The 14,579-nt window shown below is 52.9% G+C and overlaps 7 protein-coding genes across 7 annotated transcripts; 2 read left to right on the forward strand and 5 right to left on the reverse strand.

Annotated features, from left to right (window-relative positions):
* Positions 1-503: 503 nt before the first annotated feature.
* On the reverse strand, positions 504-1,540 carry J4E86_004948 (uncharacterized protein; the record flags this gene model as incomplete). The annotated part of the gene is made up of 3 exons (XM_051445485.1): positions 504-1,158; positions 1,207-1,377; positions 1,431-1,540. The coding sequence occupies 3 exons, from the start codon at positions 1,538-1,540 to the stop codon at positions 504-506; spliced, it is 936 nt and encodes a 311-aa protein (XP_051303582.1).
* A 503-nt stretch (positions 1,541-2,043) lies between these two features.
* On the reverse strand, positions 2,044-5,594 carry J4E86_004949 (uncharacterized protein; the record flags this gene model as incomplete). Its single annotated transcript, XM_051445486.1, has 8 exons — positions 2,044-2,549; positions 2,603-3,107; positions 3,157-3,283; positions 3,334-3,365; positions 3,416-3,628; positions 3,893-4,212; positions 4,263-5,252; positions 5,300-5,594. The coding sequence occupies 8 exons, from the start codon at positions 5,592-5,594 to the stop codon at positions 2,044-2,046; spliced, it is 2,988 nt and encodes a 995-aa protein (XP_051303583.1).
* Positions 5,595-6,043: 449 nt separating this feature from the next.
* J4E86_004950 (uncharacterized protein) lies at positions 6,044-7,471 on the reverse strand (the record flags this gene model as incomplete). Its single annotated transcript, XM_051445487.1, has 1 exon — positions 6,044-7,471. The coding sequence occupies one exon, from the start codon at positions 7,469-7,471 to the stop codon at positions 6,044-6,046; it is 1,428 nt and encodes a 475-aa protein (XP_051303584.1).
* A 295-nt stretch (positions 7,472-7,766) lies between these two features.
* J4E86_004951 (uncharacterized protein) lies at positions 7,767-9,084 on the reverse strand (the record flags this gene model as incomplete). The annotated part of the gene is made up of 3 exons (XM_051445488.1): positions 7,767-8,211; positions 8,256-8,893; positions 8,941-9,084. 3 exons carry the CDS (start codon positions 9,082-9,084, stop codon positions 7,767-7,769), a joined length of 1,227 nt encoding a protein of 408 aa, XP_051303585.1.
* A 264-nt stretch (positions 9,085-9,348) lies between these two features.
* On the forward strand, positions 9,349-10,806 carry J4E86_004952 (uncharacterized protein; the record flags this gene model as incomplete). The annotated part of the gene is made up of 7 exons (XM_051445489.1): positions 9,349-9,445; positions 9,497-9,659; positions 9,710-9,966; positions 10,016-10,077; positions 10,135-10,593; positions 10,641-10,725; positions 10,778-10,806. The coding sequence occupies 7 exons, from the start codon at positions 9,349-9,351 to the stop codon at positions 10,804-10,806; spliced, it is 1,152 nt and encodes a 383-aa protein (XP_051303586.1).
* Positions 10,807-11,403: 597 nt separating this feature from the next.
* Positions 11,404-13,153, forward strand: J4E86_004953 (uncharacterized protein; the record flags this gene model as incomplete). Its single annotated transcript, XM_051445490.1, has 5 exons — positions 11,404-11,872; positions 11,927-12,325; positions 12,378-12,574; positions 12,625-12,772; positions 12,825-13,153. The coding sequence occupies 5 exons, from the start codon at positions 11,404-11,406 to the stop codon at positions 13,151-13,153; spliced, it is 1,542 nt and encodes a 513-aa protein (XP_051303587.1).
* Positions 13,154-13,252: 99 nt separating this feature from the next.
* On the reverse strand, positions 13,253-14,255 carry J4E86_004954 (uncharacterized protein; the record flags this gene model as incomplete). The annotated part of the gene is made up of 2 exons (XM_051445491.1): positions 13,253-13,935; positions 13,988-14,255. 2 exons carry the CDS (start codon positions 14,253-14,255, stop codon positions 13,253-13,255), a joined length of 951 nt encoding a protein of 316 aa, XP_051303588.1.
* Between the last annotated feature and the right edge of the window lie 324 nt (positions 14,256-14,579).

A 14,579-nucleotide genomic window follows, 5' to 3' on the forward strand; every position in this document is an offset into this window, starting at 1 on the left:
GGGACTATGAGGCGTACGCTAGTGGGGCCTCCCCTGACTGCTGACCGTTGTTGGAATCATCCACTGTCTCATTCGCCTCATTAAGGTGGCTAGTTCTGCTTGATCTGGTGCGTACAATCAATCAATTGCTACTTTGGATGTCGGCTAGCTGCGTTTCGTTGCGTCAATCTTCCGCTAGAGGGTCGCACATCAGACAATGGCGTCTCAGATAAGTAATCAACTAATCGACACTGAATCGCTACAACCACAGCGCCAGGTACTAGCAAGTTTGTGACATGTCTTTGCCTAGCTCGACGAGATTGTGAGGCTGTATAGTATTGGATGTTTGGTCAATACGCAGGGGCATGCAGTTGGCCATGGTTAGATACTCTCTGCCTTCGGTGGTGTATTGAAAACTCCGATATCAATATTAAAAATAGGCAAGCAAAGCACATCATCTTGAGCAGAGCGGAAAGTCGGAGATCATTCGCACCGATACTTCCATTTCCAGAACACGCGGATGTCTATGCCACCTTGGCGAACATGTCCAACACTGCGGAATACACCACCAACAGTACGCCACCACCAGGTCCAAACCTTAAGATCTTTGCCACATAGCCCTTGTACAACGCTCTGAACCCTTCTTCTCTCGCAACAACCCCCAAGCTCGGCCACGCCCAAGCGTACTTTTGTCTTACACCAGGCGTCTTGGCAACGCTCTGTATACGACTCTTGACAACATCTAGTGGTGTGTTGAACGTCGTCCCTACAACACCGCCTACGAACCCTGCTATGAGGTCGTTCCCCATCTTCTGCCTTCTTGGATTGTTCGAGGTTGCCGGGGCAGGCAGCTGAGCCCGTACCTGGAAGATGCAACCAAAGTACCCGGCATTCCATACGATATGTCGCCATAACGTGGCTTCAAAGCCGTTGTACAACGCCAATGGACCTTCTTGGCGGACTACCTTGACCAGACAGTCGAGTAGCCCATTGTAGCGTGACGCGGATGTCTTGTCTTGAAGTCGGATCTTGAGGAGCTCGAAGGGAACGACAACAAGAGACTCGGTTGCGCCAGCGCTGGCACCGGTGAGGATGGCGAGAGGTTGGGTCAGGCTTGGGGCTGAGAAGAGGCGTTGATAGAACTGTGTGAAGGAGTCATTTGCGGAGAACTTGATAGCACTGTTTTCAATCAGTCGCAATCGACGAAGACATGAACTCGGGTAGTACCGCTTGGGAACCTCCATCAGTATAGGCGCAGTGATGCCACGATATAGTCTTGATACACCTTCATTGCGAACGATCTTTCGGAAGCAGTCCATGACACCATTGTATCCTTCACCGTCGACAACTTTGCCATGCTGAAGTTGAATTCGTGTTTTGACTACATCAAGCGGGTACCTATCTACATTCTTAGCACTCTCTTCTGACCTCCGATACCAAGCCAATCTCACATTACCAAAATCTCCGATATCCCAGCTACAGCCCCGGCAGCAAATTGGTAGCGGAAAGGCAGTGGTGCTGCATCGTTACCATTGCCAACGGTCACGTTCTTGGTCGCCATGTTGGAAACACGTACTCAATACAGTCTGTACTTTCACGCGTTCAGCACGCCGTTACCAGCCATGCAGACTTTCCACCACACTACCAGTACGCCTCCCATCCCCACTACCTCCATCATTCCACACGAACGGCTCTTGCAATATCAAGGCCACATGGCGCATGCAGGGCACGATACACCCGCGATATGGCCAAGAGCACGTCGCGTGAAGGACGTTGTGGGGTGCATACTTATGGCGCATGTGGGGCCAGGCGTTCCGGTGAGATGTGGGGCCTGCGCGAAACGTCACTTTGCTGACAGTCGACACGCGGCTCAGGAAATTTCGGTGGCTGACTCTCGGACAGTTGTGTCCCAATGCGTCGGAAGAATCGGACCTCGGAGATGAAGTTGTCTGAATCATGTGAGGACGTGTGTGCTTGCGCTTGGTACTCTAGTTGTTTGTTTTCGGACGCGTTTTTCGCGATGGGAATTTGGAATACTGGGTGCGAGACTACTACGCCAACCGTCTACGCGACTACCTTCTTCTCTCTCAGCTCTCTGATACCGGCCTCGTCGTACCCCAGTACGTTCCTCAATACCTCGTCCGTATGCTGACCCAACAACGGCGGCGGACTTCTGATCCGCGGCTCTGCTCTCGAATATTTGACCGGATGATTGACAAGCTTCACCTTGCCTACAGCAGGGTGTTCAACCTCTTCGATCATATTACGCGCAAGAACATGCTCGTGCTCGACCGTGCCCTTGATGTCGTTGACAGCCGCGTACGGCATCCCGCTTCCCTCGAAGATTTCCAACCACTCCTGCGTTGTCTTGGTCATGAGCTCGGTCTCTACGAGCGTGTCGATCTCGGTACGGTGCTTGACGCGGAGCGCGTTCGTGAGGAAGCGAGGATCGGTTTTCCATTCTGGACGCTGTAGCTTGTCGCAGAGGATGCCGTATAGGCGGTCGTTGCAGCCGCCGACTGCGATGTTGGTGTCTTTTGTCTTGTAGGCTCGGTAGGGTACTACTGTCGCTGTGGTGGAGTCAGCATCGCCATTCCAGCACATAGCTCATGTATGCGCTCACCATGTGCAGTTCCCCATCGTCCGCTATCACCCTTCCCGGTCACCAGCGCGCTGCTGGCGATGTTTGCCAAACCCGATACCTGCACGTCGCTCAAACTCGCGTCGATCCACTGACCTAAGCCGGTCTCTTTCCGCGAATACAACGCTGCTTGTATGCCGATCGCAGTGTACATCCCGGTCATGATATCGGTCACCGCTACACCGACCTTCACTGGCGGTCCGTCGCGCTCCCCAGTAATATGCATCAAGCCCATCTCGGCCTCAACCATGACGTCGTAACCCGCGCGGTCGCGGTATGGCCCTGTTTGCCCATAGCCGGTGACAGACGCGTATATCAGAGAGGGATTGAGCTTCGCAAGCGTCGCGTAATCGAGTTGATACTTTGCGAGTGATCCGGGAAGGTAGTTTTCGACGAGGACATCGCACTCTTGAGCGAGTCTATGGAGGATGGAGATTCCGGTGGGGTTGTTGAAAGCAAGTCCGACAGACTTCTTGTTGCGATTCACCTGCATCATGTTAGCAGTATGAACGACATGGTCGTGCGGCAAGTCCTACAGAAAGATAGTATGCGCTTTCGCCAGGGAACTGTCGCTCGATGCCATCGGTATAGGGCGCATCTGGTGGACCCCAAGATCTCGTGTCGTCGCCTCTTGTAGGGTGCTCGATCTTGATGACATCCGCTCTGAACGCTCATCAGCATATGTGATGTATGAGTCTACAGTTATTGCATACCCTAGATCTCCAAGAATCTGTGTACAGTATGGCTACTTGATGTTAGCAACCATGATCTTTCGTCGGAGAAACATTTACATACTCCTGCAAGCACCCGCGTCATATCCAATACTTTGATGCCAGCCAAAGGTAGTTTCTCAACCATCTGCTTGTCTACATCGCTCTTAGTCGCAATGTTCCTCCTCCATGTTTGCGACGTTCGACTCGCGATCCGATTAGCCGCATGTCGAAAGTGCGCGCGTTGAGCCGCTTTCGCGACAGCTCCAAAAGGATACGACATGGTCTTACTCCAGACCTGCCATGCCAACACACAGTCATGTTAAAGAAAACGAGCATAACTTCTTGAGGTTCCTGCCCCACATGACGCTTGTGGGGTCGGCAAAGGGTATGGAGTGTGAATGCACAGACGCTTCTAGTTCGCTATGTCAAAGCTTGCGATGCTCATTGTGTGGAATTGGAATTATCGTGTACATGTAGTATCGAAGAATGCAAAATTACATCGCTAAAACGCCTACAAACTCTCAAGACCGTGAAAATAGAGACCCAATCATGCGTGAACGCCGTTCGTCCCGTTCGTCTTTGACTCGGGGCTCAGATATTGCTTTAGCTCTTCACCGTGAACACCATCCGTATCGCTGGTGTTTGCGCCATGTGAAAAGCCACCAAAGTAGTATGGTGCAAGTCTCTTCTTCTCAGCGATCTTGTCGTCTTTGATCCGGGCAAGCAACTCCTGGGCCCTCTTGTTGGCAGAGAAACGGTCGGGAAGAGCATCCCAGACTTTGTAGTCGGTACCGTGTGTCTCGATCGTTCCGCAGCCCTTACGAGCGTACTCGGTAAAGAGGAACAGACGGCTCGATTCGACCATGATGGTCAATTGTTCTAAGTGCCTGTTAGCATGTATTCGACTGCTCGGCGATGGATGAGCCTACCTGTCAAGATCTTCTCGGGTTGGCTCTCGTGTATCCGCATGCCGTGCTGGTAACCCTCATGAAATCCACCGTGAGGCGTGTGACCACCCTCGAAGCTACCACCACCAGGCTGGAAGTCGTCGCTTCGTCCGAGACCTTGTCCATATAGACAAGCAAGGAATTCTGACGCGGAATTGCGGTGGAAGTATGGTAACCGGAAAGTGTTGGTCGCAACATCCCATCTTGGGCCAAACCAGAGGAAGTCTGCGAGTGGTGTCATGGGATCGCGGGACTTAGCTGTGAGCACTGTGAAGATTGAAGGATCAGTGTGGTCGATAGATGTGCTGTTCTGTGACGAGAACTTCGTCAGATCGTATTTGTAAGGTACGACATTGCCGTGCCATGCAACAAGGTCGAAGGGGCTGTGGTCTTGTTGGATCGCCACGAGCTGACCATTCGTCTTGTTAACAATCTGCCAATCGACGTGCAAATCATCATCGATAGCAGCTACCGGGTAGAGGAAATCGCGAGGATTGGCAAGACCGTGGCCGCCTAGTGGGCCGAGATCAGGAAGCTCCCACATAGAACCCCAGACTTCGGTGATGTAGCCACGCGCCACTGGCGTGCCTGGGGCTAGATTGAGGCAGAAGCGGATGCCGCGCTGGATGACACAGATCTCACCAGGCTGCAGGAAAATCTTGCCCATCTCTGTCTTGATATCTAGATTACCCTGTTGGGCGCAGATGAGGAAGTCACCGTCGGTATTGCAGAACGCTCGCTGCTCCATACTAGAGTTGATCATATACACGTATAGCGCAAGACCCTCCTTGATGTTTGGGTCTCCGCTACCGCAGAGAGTATGCAAACCATCCGCGAAGTCAATCTTCTCATCGTCTTTCGGGAGTGGGAACGGACGCCATTCTGCTTGTTCGGGGAGCGTCTCAACCTTGGGATTGATGGACAAGAAGCAGTTTGTGATGTTGGACTTTGTCTGGATCGGAACGTAACCCTCTGTCACATGTTAGCCAATGTTTGCGAGAAAGTGCCGCAGTACATACTGTGAGCAGCCGCTGGTCGACACCGGTACATGTAGGTACTGAAGTTGTGTGCACGAGGAGCTGCGAACGCTGAATATGTAATGCCTTCAGTGTAGAGCCCAAACCGGACTTCTTGAGGGTTGTTCTGAGCGACAGGTAAAGTGCCAGGAATGACCTCAGACTGATGTCGGTTTCCCCATCCTGCTTGGTAGTCGTAAGGATCGTTCGCACGTGTTGGCTTCAGTCTTTGGAGATCTGTGAAGTGGAATGCCTTCTGGGGGTCGGTAACGAGCTGGCGTTCTTTGAAGTCTTGCATGGTGTTTAGCGTATGACGATGATTGTAGGAGTGATCTAGCTTACCATGTAAAGATTTCAGCCTTATATTGGAGTATCCATGGCCGTGGAATGCTAGGCCGACATCTGCCGCACTTGGGTGGTCCGGCCTGCGCATCGTATGTGGTGGCGGGGCCCGACCCTGATAATAGCGGGGTTTCCGTTTCGGTAACTGGGCTACGGGAGCTGTGAGAGGCCCACATAGTGGCCGCGACCGGGTTAGTGGAACTCGTCAGATGAAAGTATCATAGCCTTTCCCACATGGAGGTCATGGTAATGTGGACGTGGCGCACTTGCGGGGTTCTTCATTGCTTCTGAGAAGAGCACCAATCGAGAATATAGTGCTGACTCAGATGGACCATTCAGAATGTGATTCTCCCTCATATCTACGCATGGCGGTTGTTGTGCCCTGATGAATGACATGGATGTGATCTATTTGGATGCAGCTAAGACCTCGTCCACCATTAGTCCACATGAGCCTAGATAGTTCTTTGCGTCGCACAACGAGCTCAGCTCTTCGCCCGAGATCTTATCGGTAATTTCGGGTCGTGTCTGTAGAGCTTCCAACAAGCTGGTGTCGTTCTCGATGCTTTCTTTGCAAGCCTCGTAGACAACGTCGTGCGCTTTTGACCGACCGACGTGTGGAGCAAGACCCATCATGACAGCTTCTGCGACGATAAGACCTCTAGTGGAGTAGAGATTCTTGAGCATCTGCTTCGAATTGACTACAAGACCAGAGAGCGCAAAGTCAGCTTGGTATAGCGCTCCAACAGACATAACGAAGCTCTCCGGGACGGCCACCCATTCGAGATGCCATGGACCGGAAGCACGCTCGAAGTCCGATACCATGCCATCCAGCACCAAGCCAGCATTCGATCGCAGGACCTTCGATGCGGCTAAGATGACCTCGCTCGAGATGGGATTTCGCTTCTGAGGCATAGTTGAGGAAGCACCGCGGTGTGGTACAAAGGGCTCTGACACTTCCGAGAGCTCATTGGAAGACATGATGATAATGTCTAGGGCAAGCTTGCCGAGGGTACCACCAACAAGCGCGAGATAGTTGGTGATCTCTGCAACACCATCTCGGGCGACGTGCCAGGTGATCGGAGGATCCGTCAGACCCAGGTCTCTTGCCATTTCCTTTCGAACACGAATGCCATCATCGCCCGAACCTAGTGAAGCCAAAGAACCTGCGGCGCCTCCGAACTGTACCATCAAGGCGCGAGGTTTGAGCTGCTCAAGACGCTCGAGATGTCGTTGGAACCCAGATAGCCAAATAGCGCACTTGTGGCCAAAAGTGATAGGAAGAGCATGTTGAAGATGGGTGCGACCAGCCATGGGCGTATCCCGGTGCTTTCTTGACAGGTCTTCGAGGTTTTTGATGACGGAGCGGAGTGTGCGCTCAACGATCTCGAGGCCCTCCTTCATCTGCAGAATGCTTGCCAGATCCATAATGTCCTGTGTTGTTGCTCCCCAATGCACGTATCGCCCAGCCTCCTCACCGCACGATGCAGAGAGCTGTCGCACCAAAGGAAAGATGGGGTAGCCGACGATTTCAGTTTCGTTGCGTAGCCTATCGTAGTCCAGTTCGACTTCGCGAGCTTTGGCCGTCACAATCTCTCCGATATGAGATGGTATGACATTGCATTTTGATTGTGCTCTTGCCAAAGCAGTCTCAGCATCAACGCATCGATTGATATACGCTTTGTCGTCGAAGACCTTTCTGATCTCATCGGTTCCAAACAGCGTACGGAAGATTACTGAGTCGATAGCGCTCACGCTGCCGAGAGATCGCCGTTGGAGACGAAGGGTGGTTTGCCGGGGGATGGCACGCAGTGGGACGCGTCGAAACAGGAACATGATGTGTGTTGCAGTGGGTGCAGCACCTCAATGAGTTACGAAGGGGAGGTGAAGCTCCAAAAGGAGCTCCAGCACTATACAAGACATAGCGGCCTTGAAGCGGTGGACGTGTGGGACGCGGGTGCAGCCAGCATCCATGGATCGTGTGGGGAAGACAATGCCGGCCTCCAGGCTCGGAAGCGGCCAGCCTCTGCGTTCCGCGCTAACAGTTCAAAGTGGCTAGAGCCATTTGGCACGTGACCCACGCGACACTTTCGTGATCCTCATCATCAAAGCCTATAGCATTTCTATGGAACTACGACTCTCGAACGAACAACGAAGCAACGCCTAAGCCGGTACTCGCACACATGCTGACAATACCTATCTCCTTGTCCTGGCGTAGCAGCTCGCCGAACAATGTGGCAGTCTGCCGTGCCCCGGTCGCGCCGGTGGGATGCCCAAGAGCTATCGCACCTCCATTCGGATTGACCCTGTCTTCATCGAGACCCAGCTCCCGAATGCACGCAATAGTCTGGCTTGCGAACGCCTCGTTGAGCTCAATGATGTCAACGTCCTTGAGCCCAACGCCTGTCCACTTCAGCAATGCTGGTATGGCGTATATCGGGCTAATGCCCATCTCGTCGGGGGCGCAACCCTTGACCTGAGTGCCAACGAAGCGGCCAAGTGGCTTCAATCCACGCTCTTCAGCCCACGAACGTCGGGCAAGTATGGTGGAGGATGCGCCGTCCGATATTTGAGATCTGAAAGGTCAGCTTTGCGAGAGCTTTGAGTCATGTCCACTTACGAGTTGCCTGCGGTACTCTTGCCGTTCTCGCCGAACACAGGCTTGAGCGTCGACACTTTCTCAAAAGTCAACCCATGCCGAATGCCGTCGTCCTTGGTGACTTCGTGCCCTGCAGGCTGGCCTGTTGCCTCGTCCATCCTCTGAACCGTTACGGGCTCGATCTCCCAATCAAAGCGACCTTCCTTTTGGGCGCGACTTGCGCGCCCATGACTTCGCACTGCATATTCATCTTGCGACTTCCTGTCAACCTTGTATCTTTCCGCTACGTTCTCAGACGTGATTCCCATAGGCATAAGACAGTCGCGCGCATCTTTGACAGTCGACCCAAGCAGCGTGGGTGAGACATCGGCTGGGATGCCCCGCGAGCTGTAGTTTCTCGACATGCTCTCTACACCGCCAGCCAGCCCCACGTCAATCTGACCCACCATGATCGAGTGTGAGATGTGGGTGATGGCTTGTAGACTGCTCGAGCATTGCCGATTGACTGTATGGAAGGTCGTGGAGTTTGGAAAGCCGGCATGATTGAGCGCCATGCGTCCTGTCTTCGCGAAGCCCAGTTCGGCGAGTACATTCCCAATCATAACATCGTTCACGTCGACTTTTTCGATGCCAGCTCGCTGTACTGCAGCTTTCATAATCTGTTGTATTCAGCAACAGTGCAGCGCGTTCTCCTGCCGAGACTCACCGGCATCAGGATGTCTTCTGGATGAGCATCTTTGTAACCGCCCTTGAAACTACGATTGATTGGCGACCTGACCGCAGAAAGTAAAACTACATCGTTGGGGCTTTTCTGCAGCACATTGCGCGCGGCTTTGCTAAAGGACGCCATTTTGGCACAACAACTGACAATCTACGCGTCGCATTGGTCCAGGAATGCCTATTGTATGATCTCACAGGGCCGAGAAAGTGCCGCATCGTGGTTGCGGCGAGAGCTGTGGCGGGGCGACGTGTATGTGTGGGGCAGGAGCGAGAGACCCCTCCATGCCGACTCGGGCAACAACGCAATGATGCTTGCCGAATCTAGCTTGCATGCGGACGCGACCATTTACTTTGAACATTCGCGCGCAAACTGATCTCAACAAGACATTACACGATGGCGCTCCCGAACAAGTACCAGAATGGCAGCGTTGACTCCTCTACCAAGGGAGTGTACAGGGCATCGCCCGTCAAGCTCATGATATACGGAAATGGTAGGCAGACTGCGGTTGCGGATCGAAAAGAAAACTTACATGTTCGCATAGGAACGAGCAGCCAGCTTTCAGATGTTATCGCCGAGCTCGGTGCTACGAAGGCCTTCATCATCACCGGACGCTCCTTATACGAGAAGACTCCCGTGATCAAGAACATCGAGAAGGCACTTGGTTCTGCGCATGGTGGTACATTCAGCAAGATCGGTCAACATGCGTATGTGAAGAGCTGTTGAAGTATGACAAGCGCAGGCTGACAAGTGCAAGGCCGATTGGAGATATCAAAGAAGCCACCGCGCTGATGACAAAGTCCGGATGCGATGTACTCATATCGATAGGCGGTGGTTCGCCCATCGACTCAGCCAAAGCCATTGCATACAATATCCACGAGGAGACCGGAAAGTGGATACCTAGTATCGCTGTACCAACAACACTGAGTGTAGCTGAGACGACGCAAAACGCTGGCTTCACCACCGAAGAAAAGCACAAGATCGCCGTGAGCAACCCAGAACTTGTACCCAAGGGTAAGCACGATGTCGGATGGTCGGAGAGACTTGGGCTAATCAAATTCAGCTGTGGTATACGATGGTGAACTTGCCGTATACACACCCTTGAACCTCTGGACAAGCACAGGAGTACGTTCATCACCTCCCCAGGCGCTGAAGTAGAACCTATCCCTGACACACTCGCAGATTCGATCACTGGACCACGCAGTTGAGCTGATGTACCACCCCCTCGCCGCCGAGATCCCTACAAAACGCATGTCTCTGGAAGCTATCAAAGATCTCTTCACATACCTACCGCAATCGAAAGCCAACCCCAACGACGCCGAAGTGCGAACAAAGCTCTTCGTTGCTTGTTACTCCTCACTCTTCCCCTTCCTGTACACCGGCGGAGTCGGCCTCAGCCACAGCATCGGCCATGCGATTGGTGCAACATACAGCATTCCGCATGGCATCACCAGCTGCCTCAGTCTCGCACCGACGGTTCACTTTAAGGCGAGCAACCCAGAGGAGGCGAAGCAAGTCGCTAGGATCATCCCATACATCGGGAAGCAAAGTACTGGCAGCGACGAGAAGGACTCCCACGTCGTTGCCGATGCTATTGCTGGACTGGTCGAGGAGCTGGGACACAAGACCACGTTGACAGCTGTAAGTAGCTCAAGCATGCCGAGGAGGCCATTGCTAACGTCCAATAGTACAACGTGCCGACTGGCGATGCGGAAGAAGAGGCTATCGCGTCGCGTGCGCTACACAGCAAAGACCACAAGGACTTCGCTAGCTGTGAGTTGACACGCCTATTGTCCGTAAATCCTTTGGCTGACATATGCTGCAGTGAAGCAAATCGTGCACGACCTGTACTAATCGACTCGGTGGGTTTGTCAAGTAGCGTCCATAGAAACACATATCTACCAACTCTTCAATACAAACGTGCCAAATGTGCCTGCAGCTCGTTAGTGACTATGCGCCTTTCTCATACGCGTTGGCGCGTCAGCACGTGAGCCAGCTATCGTGGCTCGGCCTTGGAAATGTTTTCCACGTTGCCTTTTTCCGTGTGTGGCTTCGCCCAATGAACGTGCGTTTTGGCCGCAACCTCCGCATCTTGGCCGGCTAAGTCCTCATCCACCTCCGATTGTGGAGCTTTGCTCTTACCCGCCATCGGCACGGCATTTGCATCGGTCTGACCCAATCGGTTGTTTGCTGTCATGCATGCCCTCGTGGTGCTCGTGTGGGGAGCGTCATCTCCGCTATACACCACAATCCTACACGCGATCTTTGTGCACTGAGGTTTGTGGAGAGTGACGCTTCAATCTGGTGTCGATTGAGCTGAGCTTACACTCTGGAATTGTATATCGCCATCAACAACCTCTGTGCCATCTCAAGCTGAGCCAAGCGATCCGAAACCCATCGTTCCGACTTCACTTCCTCGATACTTCGCGACTCACGACTACGAACCTCACGATGCAACGTTCTGTCCTTTTCTCTGCGCGCCGGCGCGGCCCAGCGACGGGCATGCGATTCTTCTCTGCCAGCGCTTCTCGACCAGCCATCAACAAGATCGTCTCCTCCGCGCAAGAAGCTATCAAGGACATGAAGTCCGATTCCACAGTTCTGGTCGGTGGATTTGGCTTCTCTGGAGTCCCCAACACCCTCATCAACGCTCTACGCGATCGGAGCGACCTTACAAACTTCACAGTGGTCAGCAACAACGCCGGTATGCCCGGTGTCGGGCTTGGACAGCTTCTGGAGACAAAGCAGATCGGCACGATGATTGCGAGTTACATCGGAGATAACAAGGTGTTTGAGCAAATGTACCTGAAGGGTCAATTGAGTCTGCAGTTGACCCCTCAGGGTACCATCGCAGAGAAGTGCGCTGCTGGTGCTGCGGGTGTACCGGCCTTCTACACACCAGCGGCATATGGAACAATAGGTACGCGGATCTCACCATGATTTGACAAGTGCAGGCACAGCTAACACCCTCCAGTGCAAACCGGCGAACTCCCTGTACGATATAACACCGACGGCACCATTGCCAAAATGGCCCCTCCCAAAGAAACCCGCGAGTTCAACGGCAAATCCTACGTCATGGAAGAAGCCATCTTCGGTGACTACGCCTTCGTCAAAGTCGCCAAAGCCGATCGTCTCGGCAACTGCCAGTTCCGCAAAGCACAAAACAACTTCAACGAAGCCATGGGCAAGAACGCGAAGATGACGATTGTCGAGGCCGATGAGATTGTTGAGGATGGAGAGATCGCACCAGAAGACATTCATCTCCAGGGCATATACGTGAAGAGGGTGATCAAGAGCACAGTGGGCAAGGAGATTGAGCGGAAGGTCTTCTGGAAGAGCCCCGAGGAGCAGAAGAAGGCACTGCTGGAGGGTGGTAAGTCCATGCGGATAATTACATTAGAGAGCGCCGCTAATAAAGGTACAAGGCTCGACCGAATCATCACAGAAGCGCGAGCGCATCATCAAGCGCGCAGCACAAGAGCTGAAGGATGGCATGTATGTCAACCTCGGTATCGGTATGCCGCTGGCAGCACCTGCATTCCTGCCCGAGGGCACCGAGATCGTTTTGGAGTCTGAGAACGGAATCTTGGGTATGGGACGGTATCCTAAGCCTGGCGAGGAGGTAAGAACGAGACAACAAAGAGATGTTGATTGTGTGGCTAATGAGCTCAGGACCCCGACCTTATCAACGCCGGAAAAGAGACCGTGACTCTGATCAAGGGCGCATCGACGTTTGGCAGCCATGAGTCCTTTGGCATGATTCGATCAGGTCGGATAGACGTCGCCATGCTAGGCGCCATGCAAGTGAACCAATACGGAGGTTCGTACTATACTGTTCAATGCATACCCTTCGTCCCACTAACTATTTCCAGACCTCGCAAACTTCATGCTTCCCGGAAAGGTCAAAGGCATCGGCGGCGCAATGGACCTAGTCGCGAACCCCACACAAACCAAAGTCGTCATCACCATGGAACACGTCGACAAGAAGGGCAACCCCAAGATCCTGAACCAATGCACATTCCCTCTCACAGGACAAAAGTGCGTGAGCACCATCATCACGGACCTGGCAGTATTCGACTGCGATCGCGTCGAAGGTTTGACCCTGAAGGAGCATGCCAAGGGCGTCACCGTGGATGAGATCAGAAGCAAGACAGAGGCGCCATTCAAAGTCAGTGAGAATTTGAAGGAGATGAGCGTGTAGAAAGACCCAGTAAAAAAGATACCAAAGGAAAAATTCCAGCACTGAGCGAGCAAGCGAACAATTTCTATCCCTTCATTCGAAGATTCTGCTAATCTGAGCCTATCTACTACCACCCTCCACAGCATCCAAATACACATACGCCGGCGCTGGCATATCCTCACTAATATCACCCCGGGCACTCCAGTGTTTCCAGACCAACTTCTTCTGTTCAATCTCATCCGCAATCGCAATCGCCATATCCGCAACACTGATCCCCGTCAACCTCCCCTCAAACACATCTTTACCTTCCTGCTGCTTCCCAAGCAACACCATATCATCAACACTAGTCTCATACTTGCCAGTCCTCTTCCCCGGACGGTACAAAGCAGACGGCGAAACAAAACTCCAATCGAAGTTCTTCCGGTCCTCAAAGAACATGTACGCCGTTCGCCCCGCTTTGATGAAGTCCGATGCGTTATCTTTGGCGCGGATCTGTTTCTCGTAGTCTGCGATCACAGTTTTGTCTTCTTCCGTGGTCGTTCCCGAGCTCTCTGCTAATCTGGCTTCGCGGTATCGTCGCAATGAGGTGCCCATGATACCGAGGCGCTCTTCCATGTATGCAATGTGCGCTAGTGATGTGGAGATGGCGCGGCGGTAGGCAAGGAAGAAGTCTGGGTGGTCGACGCAGGAGATATTTGTGCTGGGGACGTGGAGGGAGCCTGCGCCGCCGACGAAGACGAAGTACGATGCGGGCCGTAGCTTGTAGGCGAGCAGGATCTTGCGAACGGATTCTAGGAACGGCACTGTTGTGGGTCAGTCATTGGTTACTAGTATCTTGCTATGGTTGGAACGCACTGTAGAGCAAAGCCCCAGGACCAGCTGTATGCGGTCCGAACTCACTGACGAGGACATCGAGGCCATCGAAAACTTCTGATAGTTCCTCTATGGAGACTTGGTCGACATCTACTGGCCTGGGGATGTAGCGCGGATGTTTCCCTACTTTCTCGGGGTTGCGTGAAATGCCAATAACGGTATGGCCTCGGTTCAGCAACTCGACGGTGAGATAGGAACCGCCAAAACCTGCAGGACCGATAACACCTACCCGGAGGGGCTTTGATGACATGGTGTAATAGAACAATGATGAAGGTATTTGTGATTGCGCTCAGTTTTTGGCCCTTGAGTGTGAAGTAGGTGGGTACATGTCGCGTCGCGTTCACATGACTTCCATGCTATGTCGTCGAATGCAAGGTTACGCGTGTTCAATGGTAATGATTTCGGAGTGGTACGCCGAGGTTGTTGTATTGGGGAAAGGCAATTGGGGAAGTGAGGGGATGATGTGGGGCTTGGGTAAACACCAAGGAGCGAATGACGCTAGCCGATCCAGCGAGTACATGGAAAGAAACATGATGAATGTTGAAAACTGAGGCATCTTAAAGGGTAAAAGTCA

Source organism: Alternaria arbusti (assembly GCF_024043155.1).
Source record: "Alternaria arbusti strain BMP 1465 chromosome Unknown scaffold_5, whole genome shotgun sequence".
NCBI classification, from domain to species: domain Eukaryota; kingdom Fungi; phylum Ascomycota; class Dothideomycetes; order Pleosporales; family Pleosporaceae; genus Alternaria; species Alternaria arbusti.